At 37.2% G+C, this 15,421-nt stretch overlaps 1 protein-coding gene across 4 annotated transcripts in view; it reads right to left on the bottom strand.

The window, feature by feature from the left end:
• SP4 (Sp4 transcription factor) overlaps window positions 1-15,421 on the bottom strand; it is an 82,577-nt gene that overhangs the window by 18,545 nt on the left and 48,611 nt on the right. For 3 of the 4 annotated variants that reach the window (XM_055589958.1, XM_055589960.1, XM_055589957.1), the window contains exon 5: window positions 10,524-10,723. In XM_055589958.1, coding sequence (XP_055445933.1) covers window positions 10,524-10,723 — 200 coding nt within the window. Of the gene's footprint in view, window positions 1-891; window positions 1,238-10,523; window positions 10,724-15,421 lie in introns of those variants that run through there. The other variant, XM_055589959.1, reaches the window with a different exon arrangement.

The raw sequence follows: 15,421 nt of genomic DNA, 5'->3' as shown, positions 1-15,421 counted from the left end.
TTCACTCTTCTCTTTCATCAAGAGGCTCTTTAGTTCCTCTTCACTTTCTGCCATAAGGGTGGTGTCATCTGCATATCTCAGGTTATTGATATTTCTCCCAGCAATCTTGATTCCAGCTTGTGCTTCATCCAGCCCAGCCTTTCTCATGATTGATTCTGCATATAAGTTAAATAAGCAGGGTGACAATATACAGCCTTGACATACTCCTTTTCCTGTCTGGAGCCAGTATGTTGTTCCATGTCCAGTTCTAACTGTTGCTTCCTGACCTGCATACAGGTTTCTCAAGAGGCAGGTCAGGGGGCCTGGCATTTCCATCTCTTTGAGAATCTTCCATAGTTTGTGGTGACCCACACAGATAAAGGCTTTGGCATAGTCAACAAAGCAGAAATAGATGTCTTTCTAGAACTCTGTTGCTTTTTTGATGATCCAGCAGATGTTGGCCATTTGATCTCTGGTTCTTCTGCCTTTTCTAAAACCAGCTTGAACATCTGGAAGTTCACTGTTCACATACTGTTGAAGCCTGGATGGAGAATTTTACTTTACTAGTATGTGAAATGAGTGTAATTGTGTGGTAGTTTGAGCATTCTTTGGCATTGCCTTTCTTTGGGATTGGAATGAAAACTGACCTTTTCCAGTCCTGTGGCCACTGCTGAGTTTTCCAAATTTGCTGGCATATTGAGTGCAGCACTTTCACAGCATCATCTTTAGGATACCTGGAATTCCATCAGGTCCACTAGCTTTGTTTGCAGTGATGGTTCCTGAGGCCCATTTGACCTCACATTCCAGGATCTCTGGCTCTAGGTGAGTGATCACACCATCGTGATTATCTGGGTTGTGAGGATCTTTTTTGTACAGTTCTTCTGTGTATTCTTCCCACCTCTTCTTAATATCCTCTGCTTCTGTGAGGTCCATACCATTTCTGTACTTTATTGAGCCCATTTTTGCATAAAATGTTCCCTTGGTATCTTTAATTTCCTTGAAAAGATCTCTAGTCTTTCCCATTCTATTGTTTTCCTCTATTTCTTTGCACTGATTACTGAGGAAGGCTTTCTTATCTCTTCTTGCTATTCTTTGGAACTTTGCATTCAAATGGATATATCCTTCCTTTTCTCCTTTGCTTTTTGCTTCTCTTCTTTTCACATATTTTGGAAGGCCTCCTTAGCCAGCCATTTTGCTTGTTTGCATTTCTTTCTCTTGGGGATGGTCTTGCTCCCTGTCTCCTGTACAATGTCATGAACTTCCACCCATACCAAAGTGGTGAAAATAAATGATGGAATAAACAAATCATTGGGGAAGAAAGTATAAATTTTCATTACACAAGAGGCACAACTAAAAATTATAGGGGAATAGAAAATGGTCTTTAGCACATCACAGTAACATCACACAGAACATTACATTGTATCTTCAGGCAAGATACAATGAGGAATGCTAAAAGTGAAAACAGTATTTTTTTTTTAAAGAAAAAAACAGGACATTTGTGTAGACTCAAAGAATAGTCTCCAACATATTTACTAACTACTATGGTTAAGTCCACAAATTCTTTGATGTGCTTCCCTCTAGGCTATGGAGCTTAATAGATTTTCCCCTTGAATACTGAATGGACTTAGTCACTTGCTTCTAATAAACAAAACGTGGAAAGGAAAAAAGAAAAACTGTACAGTGGATATACCTAGCAAGTACTATCTTAACTAACTCATTAATATTAACATCACCAATAATAAGACATATTGACATCATGTACTCCCTAATATGATGCAATTAGGCACAGACAATTCATAACTTCAGTCTAATCATGAGAAAATATCAGGCAAACCCAAATTGAGGGACATTCTACAAGATACCTCAATTTACTTTAAAGTGTCAAGGTAAGAAAAAGATCAGGGAAAAAAAAAAAAAAAAAGAAATTTCACAGACTTCAGGAGTAAAGGTCTATGACAAATAAATGCAATGTGGTACTCTGGACTGAATCCTGCAAGAGAAAAAGTATATTTCTGGGGAAGCCTGTAGTTTAATTGGTAGACCTGTACCAATGTTAATTTCTTAACATTGTACTACGGTAGGCGTTAGCAATAAAGGAAGCTAGATGATGCTGAAGCTGAAACTCCAATACTTTGGCCACCTCACGCGAAGAGTTGACTCAACGGAAAAGACCCTGATGCTGGGAGGGATTGGGGGCAGGAGGAGAAGGCGACGACAGAGGATAAGATGGCCGGATGGCATCACCTACTCGATGGACATGAGTTTGTATGAACTTCGGAGTTGGTGATGGACAGGGAGGCCTGGCGTGATGCAATTCATGGGGTCGCAAAGAGTCGGACATGACTGAGCAACTGAACTGAACTGAAATGAGATGAAGGGTATTTGCGAACTCTCTCTACTATTTTGCAACTCCTCTGTAAATACAGAATTATTTCAAAATAAAAAGTTAAAATAAGCTCTTAAAAGCTAGTGGGGAAAAATTAGGTCACCTACCAAAAAATAAGAGTAACAGTAACTTATTATTAGTAAAACAGTTGAAAGAAGACAATAGAGCAGTGCCATTAATGCTTCAAGAAAATACAGTTTTCAGCCTAGAATTCTATGTTAGCCAAACTATCCGTTAAGTTGAAAAGCAAAAGTAAAGGCATTTTCAAACAAATTTACTTCCCTATGCCTTTTTGTTGACCATGATGGCTACTCCATTTCTTCTAAGAGATTCCTGCCCACATTAGTAGATATAATGGTCATCTGAGTTAAATTCACCCATTCCAGTCCATTTTAGTTCGCTGATTCCTAAAATGTCGACATTCACTCTTACCATCTCCTGTTTGACCACTTCCAATTTGCCTTGATTCATGGACGTGACATTCCAGGTTCCTACGCAATATTGCTCTTTATAGCATCAGACTTTGCTTCTATCACCAGCCACATCCACAACTGGGTATTATTTTTGCCTTGGCTCCATCCCTTCATTCTTTCTGGAGTTATTTCTCCACTGATCTCCAGTAGCATTTTGGGCACCTACTGACCTGGGGAGTTCCTCTTTCAGTATCCTATCATTTTGCCTTTGCATACTGTTCATGGGGTTCTCAAGGCAAGAATACTGAAGTGGTTTGCCATTCACTTCTCCAGTAGACCAGAGTGTGTCAGACCATGGAGTAGCCATCATGGTCAACAAAAGAGTCCCAAATGCAGTACTTGGATGCAATCTCAAAAATGACAGAATGATCTCTGTTCATTTCCAAGGCAAACCATTCAATCACAGTAATCCAAGTTTATGCCCCAACCAGTAACACTGAAGAAGCTGAAGCTGAATGGTTCTATGAAGACCTAAAAGACCTTTTAGAACTAACACTCAAAAAAGATGTCCTTTTCATTACAGGGGACTGGAATGCAAAAGTAGGAAGTCAAGAAACACCTGGAGTAACAGGCAAATATGGCCTTGGAATATGGAATGAAGCAGGGCAAAGACTAATAGAGTTTTGCCAAGAAAATGCACTGGTAATAGCAAACACCCTCTTCCAACAACACAAAAGAAGACTCTACACATGGACATCACCAGACTCTACACATGGACATCACCAGATAGTCAACACCGAAATCAGATTGATTATATTCTTTGCAGCCAAAGAGGGAGAAACTCTATAGTCAACAAAACAAGACCAGGAGCTGACTGTGGTTCAGATCATGAACTCCTTATTACCAAATTCAGACTTAAATTGAAGAAAGTAGGGAAAACCACTAGACCATTCAGGTATGACTTAAATCAAATGCCTTATGATTATACAGTGGAAGTGAGAAATAGATTTAAGGGACTAGATCTGATAGATAGAGTGCCTGATGATCTATGGACGGAGGTTCGTAACATTGTACAGGAGACAGGGATCAAGACCATCCACATGGAAAAGAAATGCAAAAAAGCAAAATGGCTGTCTGAGGAGGCCTTACAAATAGCTGTGAAAAGAAGGGAAAAGCAAAGGAGAAAAGGAAAGATATAAGCATCTGAATGCAGAGTTCCAAAGAATAGCAAGAAGAGATAAGAAAGCCTTCCTCAGCGATCAATGCAAAGAAATAGAGGAAAACAACAGAATGGGAAAGACTAGAGATCTCGTCAAGAAAATTAGAGATACCAAGGGAACATTTCATGCAAAGATGGGCTCGATAAAGGACAGAAATGGTAGGGACCTAACAGAAGCAGAAGATATTAAGAAGAGACAGCAAGAATAAACAGAAGAACTGTACAAAAAAGATCTTCACAACCCAGATAATCATGAAGGTGTGCTCACTCACCTAGAGCCAGACATCCTGGAATGTGAAGTCAAGTGGGCCTTAGAAAGCACCACTACGAACAAAGCTAGTGGAAGTGATAGAATTCCAGTTGAACTATTTCAAATCCTGAAAGATGATGCTGTGAAAGTGCTGCACTCAATATGCCAGCAAATTTGGAAAACTCAGCAGTGGCCATAGGACTGGAAAAGGTCAGTTTTCATTCCAATCCCAAAGAAAGGCAATGCCAAAGAATGCTCAAACTACCACATAATTGCACTCATCTCATACACTAGTAAAGCAATGCTCAAAATTCTCCAAGCCAGGCTTCAGCAATACGTGAACCATAAACTTCCTGATGTTCAAGCTGGTTTTAGAAAAGGCAGAGGAACCAGAAATCAAATTGCCAACATCCGATGAATTATCGAAAAAGCAAGAGAGTTCCAGAAGAACATCTATGTATGCTTTATTGCCTATGCCAAAGCCTTTGACTGTGTGGATCACAATAAATTGTGGAAAATTCTGAAAGAGATGGGAATACCAGACCACCTGACCTGCCTCTTGAGAAACCTGTATGCGGTCAGGAAGCAACAGTTAGGACTGGACATGGAACAACAGACTGGTTCCAAATAGGAAAAGGAGTATGTCAAGGCTGTATACTGTCACCCTGCTTATTTAACTTCTATGCAGAGTACATCATGAGAAACGCTGGGCTGGAAGAAGCACAAGCTGGAATCAAGATTGCTGGGAGAAATATCAATAACCTCAGATATGCAGATGACACCACCCTTATGGCAGAAACTGAAGAGGAACTCAAAAGCCTCTTGATGAAAGTGAAAGTGGAGAGTGAAAAAGTTGGCTTAAAGCTCAACATTCAGAAAACGAGGATCATGGCATCCGGTCCCATCACTTCATGGGAAATAGATGGGGAAACAGTGGAAACAGTGTCAGACTTTATCTTTTTGGGCTCCAAAATCACTGCAGATGGTGACTGCAGCCATGAAATTAAAAGAAATTAAAAAAAAGCTTACTCCTTGGAAGGAAAGTTATGACCAACCTAGATAGCATATTCAAAAGCAGAGACATTACTTTGTCAACAAAAGTTTGTCTAGTCCAGGCTATGGTTTTTCCTGTGGTCATGTATGGATGTGAGAGTTGGACTGTGAAGAAGGCTGAGGGCCGAAGAATTGATGGTTTTGAACTGTGGTGCTGGAGAAGACTCTTTAGAGTCCCTTGGACCGCAAGGAGCTCCGACCAGTCCATTCTGAAGGAGATCAGCCCTGGGATTTCTTTGGAGGGAATGATCCTGAAGCTGAAAGTCCAGTACTTTTGCCACCTCACGTGAAGAGCTGACTCATTGGAAAAGACTCTGATGCTGGGAGGGAGTGGGGGCAGGAGGAGAAGGGGACGACAGAGGATGACATGGCTGGTGGCATCACTGACTCTATGGACGTGAGTCTGAGTGAACTCTGGGCGTTGGTGATGGACAGGGAGGCCTGGCGTGTTGCGATTCATGGGGTTACAAAGAGTAGGACACGACTGAGCGACTGAACTGAACTGAACTGATGCCTTTTTGTAAGAAGCATTTCAGAATGTTTTCCAGGAACAAAGGGAATAAACTGAGAAAACCGAGTGTGTAAGATCTTGAGAATACTGGATCCAAACCAACAGAGCAGGGAAGAAAGGTTTCAGGATTATAGCTGTGCAGCAGTCCTAGAGAGAAATCAATCAGTGTTTGATCAGCAAGTTGGAGACCTCCAGGAATAAGGAGAAACTGGATGGAGTTGATATCTCTTGAAAAGTTAAAGTAACAAGAGGAGGTGATAAAGTTAACCAATGCAAGGGGGCAGAAGGCAATTTGAATCTTCGGGGAAAAAAAATACACAGGAAACAACATGTAACCCATATAATCACAGTCCATTACATAACCATAATTATTAATTTTCAACATTAAGAACTAAGCTATATAAAACAGGCAGTGGTTATTAAAGAAAATGTAAACATTTTAACATCAAGAGAAAGACGAGAGAGTAAAAGTTTAGGTGAGAGAAGTTAAAAGGTGGAAGAGATGGAAACTGAAGGACAGGCATGGCAACACGCTATTACAGAGTGGTGTGTCATGATACAACATTTGGCCTACACGCAATTAAAGAAAAGATTCAAAGTCATTGATGGTATGAGGTGAGGTAAATTATTTTGGGAGGAGTGTTGATTTCTGACAGTTTGTAACTTAGTGTCCCTTTTTTAAAATAGAAGTACATTGATGTACAATATTATTTAAGTTATATAGGAGCATAATACAGTGATTCACTATTGTTAAGGTTATACTTCATTTATAGTTATTACAAAATATTGGTGATACTTCTTGTGTTGTATGGTATATTCCTGTAACTTATTTTATACCTAATAGTTTGTACCTCTTAATCTCCTACCCCTAAATTGTATCTACCCCCTTCCCTTTCCCTATTCTTAACCACTAGCCACTAGTTTGTTCTCTATACCTGTGAGTCTGTTTCTTTTTTAAAAAAATATTCACTCGTTGTATATTTTACATTCCACTTATAAGTGATATCATACAGTATTGATCTTTATTTCACACCACGTATTGACAGACAGTTAGGTTGCTTCCATTTCTAGGTAAGTGTAAATCATGCCGATATGAACACTGGGGTGCATGCATCTTTTCAAATTAGTGTTGTTTCTTTTTCCCGGAACATATGTACCCAGGAGTGGAACTGCTGAATCACATGGCAATTCTATTTCTAGTTTTGGAAACCTCCATACTATTTTCCAGAGTGGCTGTACCAATTTACATTGCCACCAAGAGTATACAAAAGGGTTCCCTTTTCTCCACATCCTCACCAACATGTTTTTACTTGTGTTCTTTTTAATGATAGCCATTCTCACAGTGAGGTGGTTTTGATTTGCATTTCCCTGATGATCAGCAACATTGAGCAGTTTTTTATGTGCCTACTGGCCATCTGTGAGGTAAATTCTTAACTCTCACTGCACGAAGTCAGTAGTGTTTAATATTGATATATCAATAAATAATAGTATAAGCATATTTATAGATACATTGAGCCATCACAGGATTAATAAAAAAGAATGCAGAAACAGTTAAAACACGTGATTTACTCCAGGGAGCAGAATGGGGTGGGGGGGAGAGACTTGGATTAACAACTGAAGCTCTTCTACATGAATCCATTTTTTTCAAGTTTTTTTTTTTGTATTGATATAGCCAATTAACTTTCAGGTGAACAGCAAAGGGACTCAGCTATACATACACATGTATCCATTCTACCCCAACAATCTGATTTTTTAGAATTCCATATGTATGAATCATTTGGAAAATTTTTAATTTTACAGAAAGCAAAAAAAAAAAAAAATTCATTATTTCTCAGCAGTGAAAACAGATAACTCAATTTATTCATTTACAGTAAGGTGATGACTGAGTTTTTACTTAGTGCACTGGTTGGGTATTAAATAAAACACTGTTCTTGCCATGAAAAACCAAGGTTTTTAGCTTAACACGTTGAATGCTTAATCAATACTAATTTATTTCAAAAGATATCGTTTCATATTCTTTTCAACAACTTTAATAAACAGAGTAAAAATTACTGATATTATGTCCTTAAAAATAATAAGTATCTGATGCTAAGTCAAACATTTTTCAAAATAACATGTTTAAAGAAAAAATTTCATGAATGATGTATTCAAGATGTTTGAAATACTGAAGATAAACTTTAAGTACATTAAATTCTGAATTGTTCAAGTTATTAGAAGATGATAATGATGGGGACCATTTAAAAAAAGAAATTATGCCTCCAAAGAAGTAGGGGAAAAAAAAGAAAGAAATTATGCCTACAAATCATTAAATCTTTTGAAGTAAATATTTAAATAAATTCTTCAATAAATTAATCTTGTGTAATCTGTATGCATATGGATGTACAATAGAAAGGAACTTGAGAAAATCCTTGTTTCTCAAAAATGATGAAATCGCAATGTGAGAGGTTCCAAATTTTCTCAGCTTCCCTAATCTGTCCCATTGCTAAGCTAGGATGGAAATACTACATCCAGTAATTCTGGCAGAGTATTTTTCTATACAGATATAAATATTGCTATGGGTTTAATTTTTAATCACAATACATTTGCCAATATGAAAGGTGAGGTGGCATTAGAAACCCCAGTGCAATATACTACAGAAAGCTTTTAAAACTTTAATTAAAAGTCCTATTTTTAATATAATGCTAACTCAGTGATTGAGCCATTACACTAAGACTCATCTGTATTACTAACTTGTGTGCATACCAAACTAAGTAATTTTACTTATCACTTCAAAGAAATCTAGCAATCATTATTTCTTCTCTGAGATTATATTCTAATATATAAGACAGAGCCAACTTCTAGCTTAAAACACTTTTGTTAGAATCAAATGAGATGATGTTTTTGAAACACCTGATATTCAGTAGCTGATCAATAAATGTCAGTTCCAGTTCCCCTTTCATCCTTTATATATACCTTGATTCAAGTTAACCGTTAACATCTAATTGAAAAAAACCTACGCAAATCATTGCTTTTTTCAATTAGAGTCCCCAAAATATAAACTATACATGTTCTAAATACAGCATATCACTGTTATATGCCCCAAAAAAGGGAGAACTGCCCAACATGATATCACGACTTAATACAAGCTTCTATTAAAACAGTAGAGTATTGCTATAGGAAGAGACAAATAGATAAAACAGAGGATCCAGAAACTGAGCCATTCTTAAATGGAACATCAATATATGAGAGAAATTCCATTACAAATCAATGAAGAAAGAACTGACCTATTCAAAAAATGGCTTTCCACATAGAATAAAAATAGAATTATATTTCCTTTTTAGGAAATCATCAAAAATATTCTAGGCTAATAAAGATCAAACTTATGAAAAGAAAACCTTAAAGCCAATAAGAAGAAAATGTTTTTAAAAACTTTATGATCTTGGGATATAAGAAAATTTCATAAAAAAAGTAAATGGGATATATTTACATATTGCTATATTTGACTAAATAAAAATGTAAAACTTTCATATGACAAAAGATGGCACCAAGATAATAACTAGTAGTATGTGAAAACCTTTTGCAAAATATAAATCAGTAAGAAAAAGGAAAACAATAAAAAAGAGCAGAAAACAAAAGATAAACGACCAATAAACATAGGAAGAGATGCTTCATCTCACTATAATCAGGAAGAATGCCAATTTAAAAAATCATTCAAAAACTTTCAAAGCCTGAAGCTACTGAGTACTGGTGAACACACAGCACAGTGAAAACTCTTGATCAATCCCTAGAGAGTAACAGAGATGGTAATAGCTACTTTGGAGACTCTAGTGTTTATCTAGCAAAATCAAATATACACATTCTCTAAGATCCAGTAATTCTACTTCTTGTACATGGCCACTGTATGTTCAAAGCAGTAAAGTCCGTGACAGCAAAAAACAAACTCGAAGTCATCTAAAGAGTGTGGGGACTGGACTACACAGTGTAGTGAAGTTGTGATACAATACTACACAGCAATTAAAACAAACAGACATGTATTCAAACACATACATGTATTTGTGTTTGATATGAACTTGGATAGATTACAAAACTTAAGTGAAATTATGATACAGTAATATATCATTTACATAAAGTTTTACAGAACACACAAAACAGTATTTCATATATATATATATATATCCATGAACAAAATACATAAGAGTATTAAAACTATACTAAAAACTTACACTTTAAATTCATGGTAGCTGTTGTCTTTGGGAGGTAGGACAGAGATGATGTTAACTTTATATGACTTGTTTTGTTAAAAAACAACATGTTAATAGCTGTCACTTTTGAAAGAGTTTAAGTAGGTATTTGTCATATGGCTCTTGATGCTTCACTCAATTATCTGGATTATAGAAAAACTAATTAAGATCACCAATAAGATGGTAATTCAACTCTCTTTTAATTTAAACTGACAAAGTGATATGTGTCAGTTCGACTCACTAAGAAAAAAAAGATTAATGGAATAAATTCCAAGTCCTTTAAATTATCCTGATAAACCTTACAAGAAATAGAATAAAATATATCTCAGAAATAAGGTAAAAAGTTTTGATTTTAAACATCTTTCATTTAATCACTAAAATGAATGATCTCTCTTTAATTTTTGTATTTTCAATTTCATAGCTCACTGTCACTAAAAGTTTCATCTAAGCATTGAGAAAAGAAGTAACAAGACCTAAAATAAACCAACTAACCTGTATGAGTTCTTCTATGTCTCTGAAGCTCATCACTCCTTGTAAATCTTTTGCCACAAAACATCCAGTTGCATATAAAAGGTCTTTCTCCAGTATGCCAGCGAAGATGTGCTCGTAGGTGAGATGTTTTGCCATAAACTTTTCCACATCCTTCAATATGACAGATATGCTGTTTCTTTTTTCCTGGTTCATTACTGCCTCTATCAAAAACAAAAAACAAACATTAATTACACTTCCAAATGTCATGCTTATAATTAAGGAAAAATAAAAGGGAATCAAGGTAATTAAATGATGCTTTCTAAATGGGTTTTTTAAATCACAATGTCACAACTATTGTTAAATATCAGAAAAATTTCAATTAAAGAAAATAGGTTGTGGAATAAACTCGAAAGTGCAATGAAAACATGTTAATTTTAGAGAATTCTATGTTCTGCCACGGAATTCCTGTTCATTTCCGAGTAGCTTCCTCCCCTGGGAAAAAATCTTTAAGCTTTTCAAGACATGTGAACATTCTTCTCTAAAACAGCAAAATATGGTAATCCTCATTTAAAAGTGTAGGTTCAGAGTTTCACTTCCAACAAAAACAGCGTGAAGAGCTCCATGGACCTATTACCCAGTGAAACTAGTGAAAATGATAACAAACAAAGCAAATACTATTTACAATCTCTGGAAATGGCCCTATGAGTATACAACAAATAAAGAAACATTGATTCACGAAAACCAAATAGAATTTGGTAAGAAGAGTGAGAGTCTGTTGTATCTGAACCAATACTCACGCTCTCTCTCCCTCCTCCTTCCACCTGCCTTGATACAGAAACACTACAGACCGGTGCAATCAACAACACTATTCCCTCTGCTCCCACCTTCCAGTTGGTGGGTTATCACCTCAACGCAGGCAGGGCATCAGTATTCCTCTATCTACCTGCTGCTGAGGCTAAGTTTCAGGTGAGTGTGGCTAAGAGATGAGGAACAACCTTCTTCCACCCAATTTCAATTCCTGAGACACAGGCTGGACCTTGGATAAAGTGCAATGAAAACACTGAAGTCCAGATTACACTAGACCCAGTTCATATGTAGTTCATAAATCAGAGGTTCCAAGCCTGGCAAGATATAAAATCTGAGGCTACTATTGATCTCCCTGTTCCCAAGTGCTCATCTCCTGGTGCATGGAATGCATAGGGAGAAATGTGCCACTGTCCCACTACCGCAGTTCAACAACCATGACACAGATTTTGGCCAGAAGGAGCGCACAGCATAAAACATCAGGCTCCAAATCTCTTCCCAAGAAACTGATTTCATTTACAACTAAGTGTGGAAAGGTCTAAAGATGCTCTTAAAAACAGAATAGACAGGGAGGAAACTAATAGGCACGTTGGTGAAGTAAGCTAAAGTGCAGACTGTTATGCTGCCAGAAAAAACTGAGGAATAGAAGTAGTTGGAAGGAGCCCTACAGGATCAAAATAAATTTCAGATACAGACCTAATGCTTGCCCTTTTAAACTTTGACTGGATCAGTCTGTGTAGCAATATATGCTTCAGGGCATTATTAAAAACAACAATCAGTGGAGCTGAACAGCTGGGTGTGGTCAGGGAAGGAGACACCCCAAAAGACCCATACCCAAACCGCTGTCATTCCAGGGTAACTAAGAAACAAGATGATTCATATTTGGCGGGGGGGGGGGGGGAGTGTTTCACAAGAATAATTCAACTAGTCACTAATGCTAAGTTGCTTCAGTAGTGTCCGACTCTGTGTGACCCCATAGACGGCAGCCCACCAGGCTCCCCCATCCCTGGGATTCTCCAGGCAAGAATACTGGAGTGGGTTGCCATTTCCTTCTCCAATGCATGAAAGAGAAAAGTGAAAGTGAAGTCGCTCAGTCGTGTCCGACTCTTAGTGACCCCATGGACTGCAGCCTACCAGGCTCCTCTGTCCATGGATTTTCCAAGCAAGAGTACTGGAGTGGGGTGCCATTGCCTTCTCCGAGTCACTAAAGAAACAATCAAACAACAATAACAAGCCAGGGGCAGGAGGAGGACAGAGGGCAGTACTAAAAGTTGCTACAATATATTATTTCAACTTTAAGTTTCCAACAAAAATTATGAGACTCCAAAAGTCACAAAGAAGGAAAACATGACCTATACATGAGCAAAAAAGCAGGCAAGAGAAAGTGCCTGTGAGAGACACCAAATTTAATAAGACTTCGAAGTAGCCATTATGAATATGTTCAAAGAAGTAAAGAATATTACGATTAAAGCAGAAAAGCAAGGTATAATGACAATTTCACATCAAACAGAAAATATCAATAAAGAGCTAGAAACTATTTTTTAAAGAACCAATGAGAAATTCTTGAGATAAAAGGTAAAACTGAAATGAAAAATTCACAAGAGGGACTCAAGAGAAGGAAGAAATAGTGAAATTGAAGGCAGTTCATAGGGATTATGTAATCAATCTGAAAAGCAGAAAAGAGACAGAACAAAGAATAAACAATGTCAGGGAAATGAGAGACACCAACATATGAATGACAAATATGTCATTTTTTTTGAGGAGAGAAGAGGAGAAAGCGGAATAGGTGATGAAGCAGAAAAAATATTCAAAGAGATAACAGCTGAAAATTTATGAAAAACATTAATCTATACTTTCAGGACGGAGAAGGCAACGGCACCCCACTCCAGTACTCTTGCCTGGAAAACCCCATGGACGGAGGAGCCTGGTAGGCTGCAGTCCATGGGGTCACTACGAGTCGGACACGACTGAGCGACTTCACTTTCACTTTTCACTTTCCACTTTCATGCATTGGAGAAGAAAATGGCAACCCATTCCAGTGTTCTTGCCTGGAGAATCCCAGGGATGGGGAGGCTGGTGGGCTGTTGTCTCTGGGGTCGCACAGAGTTGGACATGACTGAAGCGACTTAGCAGCAGCAGCGTACTTTCAGGAAGCTCAACAAACTGCAGGTAGGATAAAGGTAGAGATCCACAAATAGACATTGTACACTAAAAGCATTGAAACCTGAAGACAAGGACAAAATCTTGAACAGCAAGAAAGATTAAATGCTGGCTTCTCAGCAGAAACAATGTAAGTCAGAAGGTAGTGAGAAAACGTAGTCAAAGTACAAAAAACAAACACACACATAAAACCAGAAAGCCTCAAACTAGAATTCTATATCCAGCAAAGTTATCTTTCAAAAATGAAGGTGAAATAAAGATATTCCCAGATAAACCAAAAACTAAGAGAATTTGTTGCCAACAGACTTGCTTTGCAAGAAATATTAAAAGTTCCTTAAGCTGAAAGCAAGTGAAACCAACAAATACAAATATATATAAAGAAAAAAAGTGCTCTAGCAAAGGTAATTATGTAATTATAAAGGATAGTGTAAGTGTATATTTCTTCTCACTTGATTTAAAAAGCAATTTTATAAATAAACAGTAGGTATAAAATGTATTGTCAAGCCTATAGAGAAACACAACATATGCAACATAGTTGCCAAACACAGCACAAAGGAGGTGGGCGGGAGCAAAGCCATATTGAACTATAAGGAAATGACCTCAAATTCAAGGGAATAAATAAAGAGAATCAGAAATTATAAAGTTAACATAGCAAAAGCAATATATACATGCTCATTTTCCTCCACTTTTTAAAAGATAAATTTATATAAAGCAATAATTATAACAATGTATTGTGGGGTATGTAACACTTGCAATATCTATGTATAAAAATACCACAAAGAGAAGCACAGATCTACATAGGGGGGAAATTTCTATAACTCACTGGAATTAAGTTACTATAAATCTTAAAACTGACTATGATAAATTAAGCTATACATGGTAAGGCCTACAGCAACCATTAAAGAAATATGCAAGTACAATGAAAAAAATCATTAATGAAATTAAAATTCTGTATTACAAATTAAGATGATATATTATTAATTTAATTCAAAAGAAAGCAGTAAAGGAGGGATAAAGGACATGAGACAGAAAACAAAATGTAAAATGGCAGGCATAAATTTATTATATTGATAATAATATAAAATGTGAATGGATTATGTATATATTCATAAAAAGGTAGGTTCTGTCAGATTACATTTAAAACAATACAAGAGCCATTGTGCAATGTCTCTAGCTGACACACTTTACATTTAAAGATACAAAAATACAAAGAAATTCAAAGTAAAAAGGTGGAAAAGGTCTCATGCAAACAACTACCACAAGAAAGCTGGAGTGACTATACTAATATCAGACAAAATTAGCTTTAAAACAAAAGACGCTATTAGAAATAGAGAAATTTGTTAAGGATAAATGAGTTAATCCACTAGGAAGGTATAATAATTATAAACATCAGATCAGATCATATCAGATCAGTCGCTCAGTCGTGTCTGACTCTTTGCAACCCCATGAATCGCAGCACACCAGGCCTCCCTGTCCATCATCAACTCCCGGAGTTCACTGAGACTCACGGTCATTGAGTCAGTGATGCCATCCAGCCATCTCATCCTCTGTCATGCCCTTCTCCTCCTGCCCCCAAGCCCTCCCAACATCAGAGTCTTTTCCAATGAGTCAACTCTTTGCATGAGGTGGCCAAAGTACTGGAGTTTCAGCTTTAGCATCATTCCTTCCAAAGAAATCCCAGGGCTGATCTCCTTCAGAATGGACTGGTTGGATCTCCTTGCAGTCCAAGGGACTCTCAAGAGTCTTCTCCAACACCGCAGTTCAAAAGCATCAATTCTTCGGCGCTCAGCCTTCTTCACAGTCCAACTCTCACATCCATACATGACCACAGGAAAATCCATAGCCTTGACTAGATGAACCTTTGTTGGCAAAGTAATGTCTCTGCTTTTCAATATGCTATCTAGGTTGGTCATAACTTTCCTCCCAAGGAGTGAGCGTCTTTTAATTTCATGGCT

The sequence above is a fragment of the Bubalus kerabau genome, chromosome 8 (assembly GCF_029407905.1).
Source record: "Bubalus kerabau isolate K-KA32 ecotype Philippines breed swamp buffalo chromosome 8, PCC_UOA_SB_1v2, whole genome shotgun sequence".
NCBI classification, from domain to species: Eukaryota; Metazoa; Chordata; class Mammalia; order Artiodactyla; family Bovidae; genus Bubalus; species Bubalus kerabau.
The sequence above is the reverse complement of the archived record's forward strand: the minus strand, read 5'-3'. Positions and strand labels throughout refer to the sequence as shown.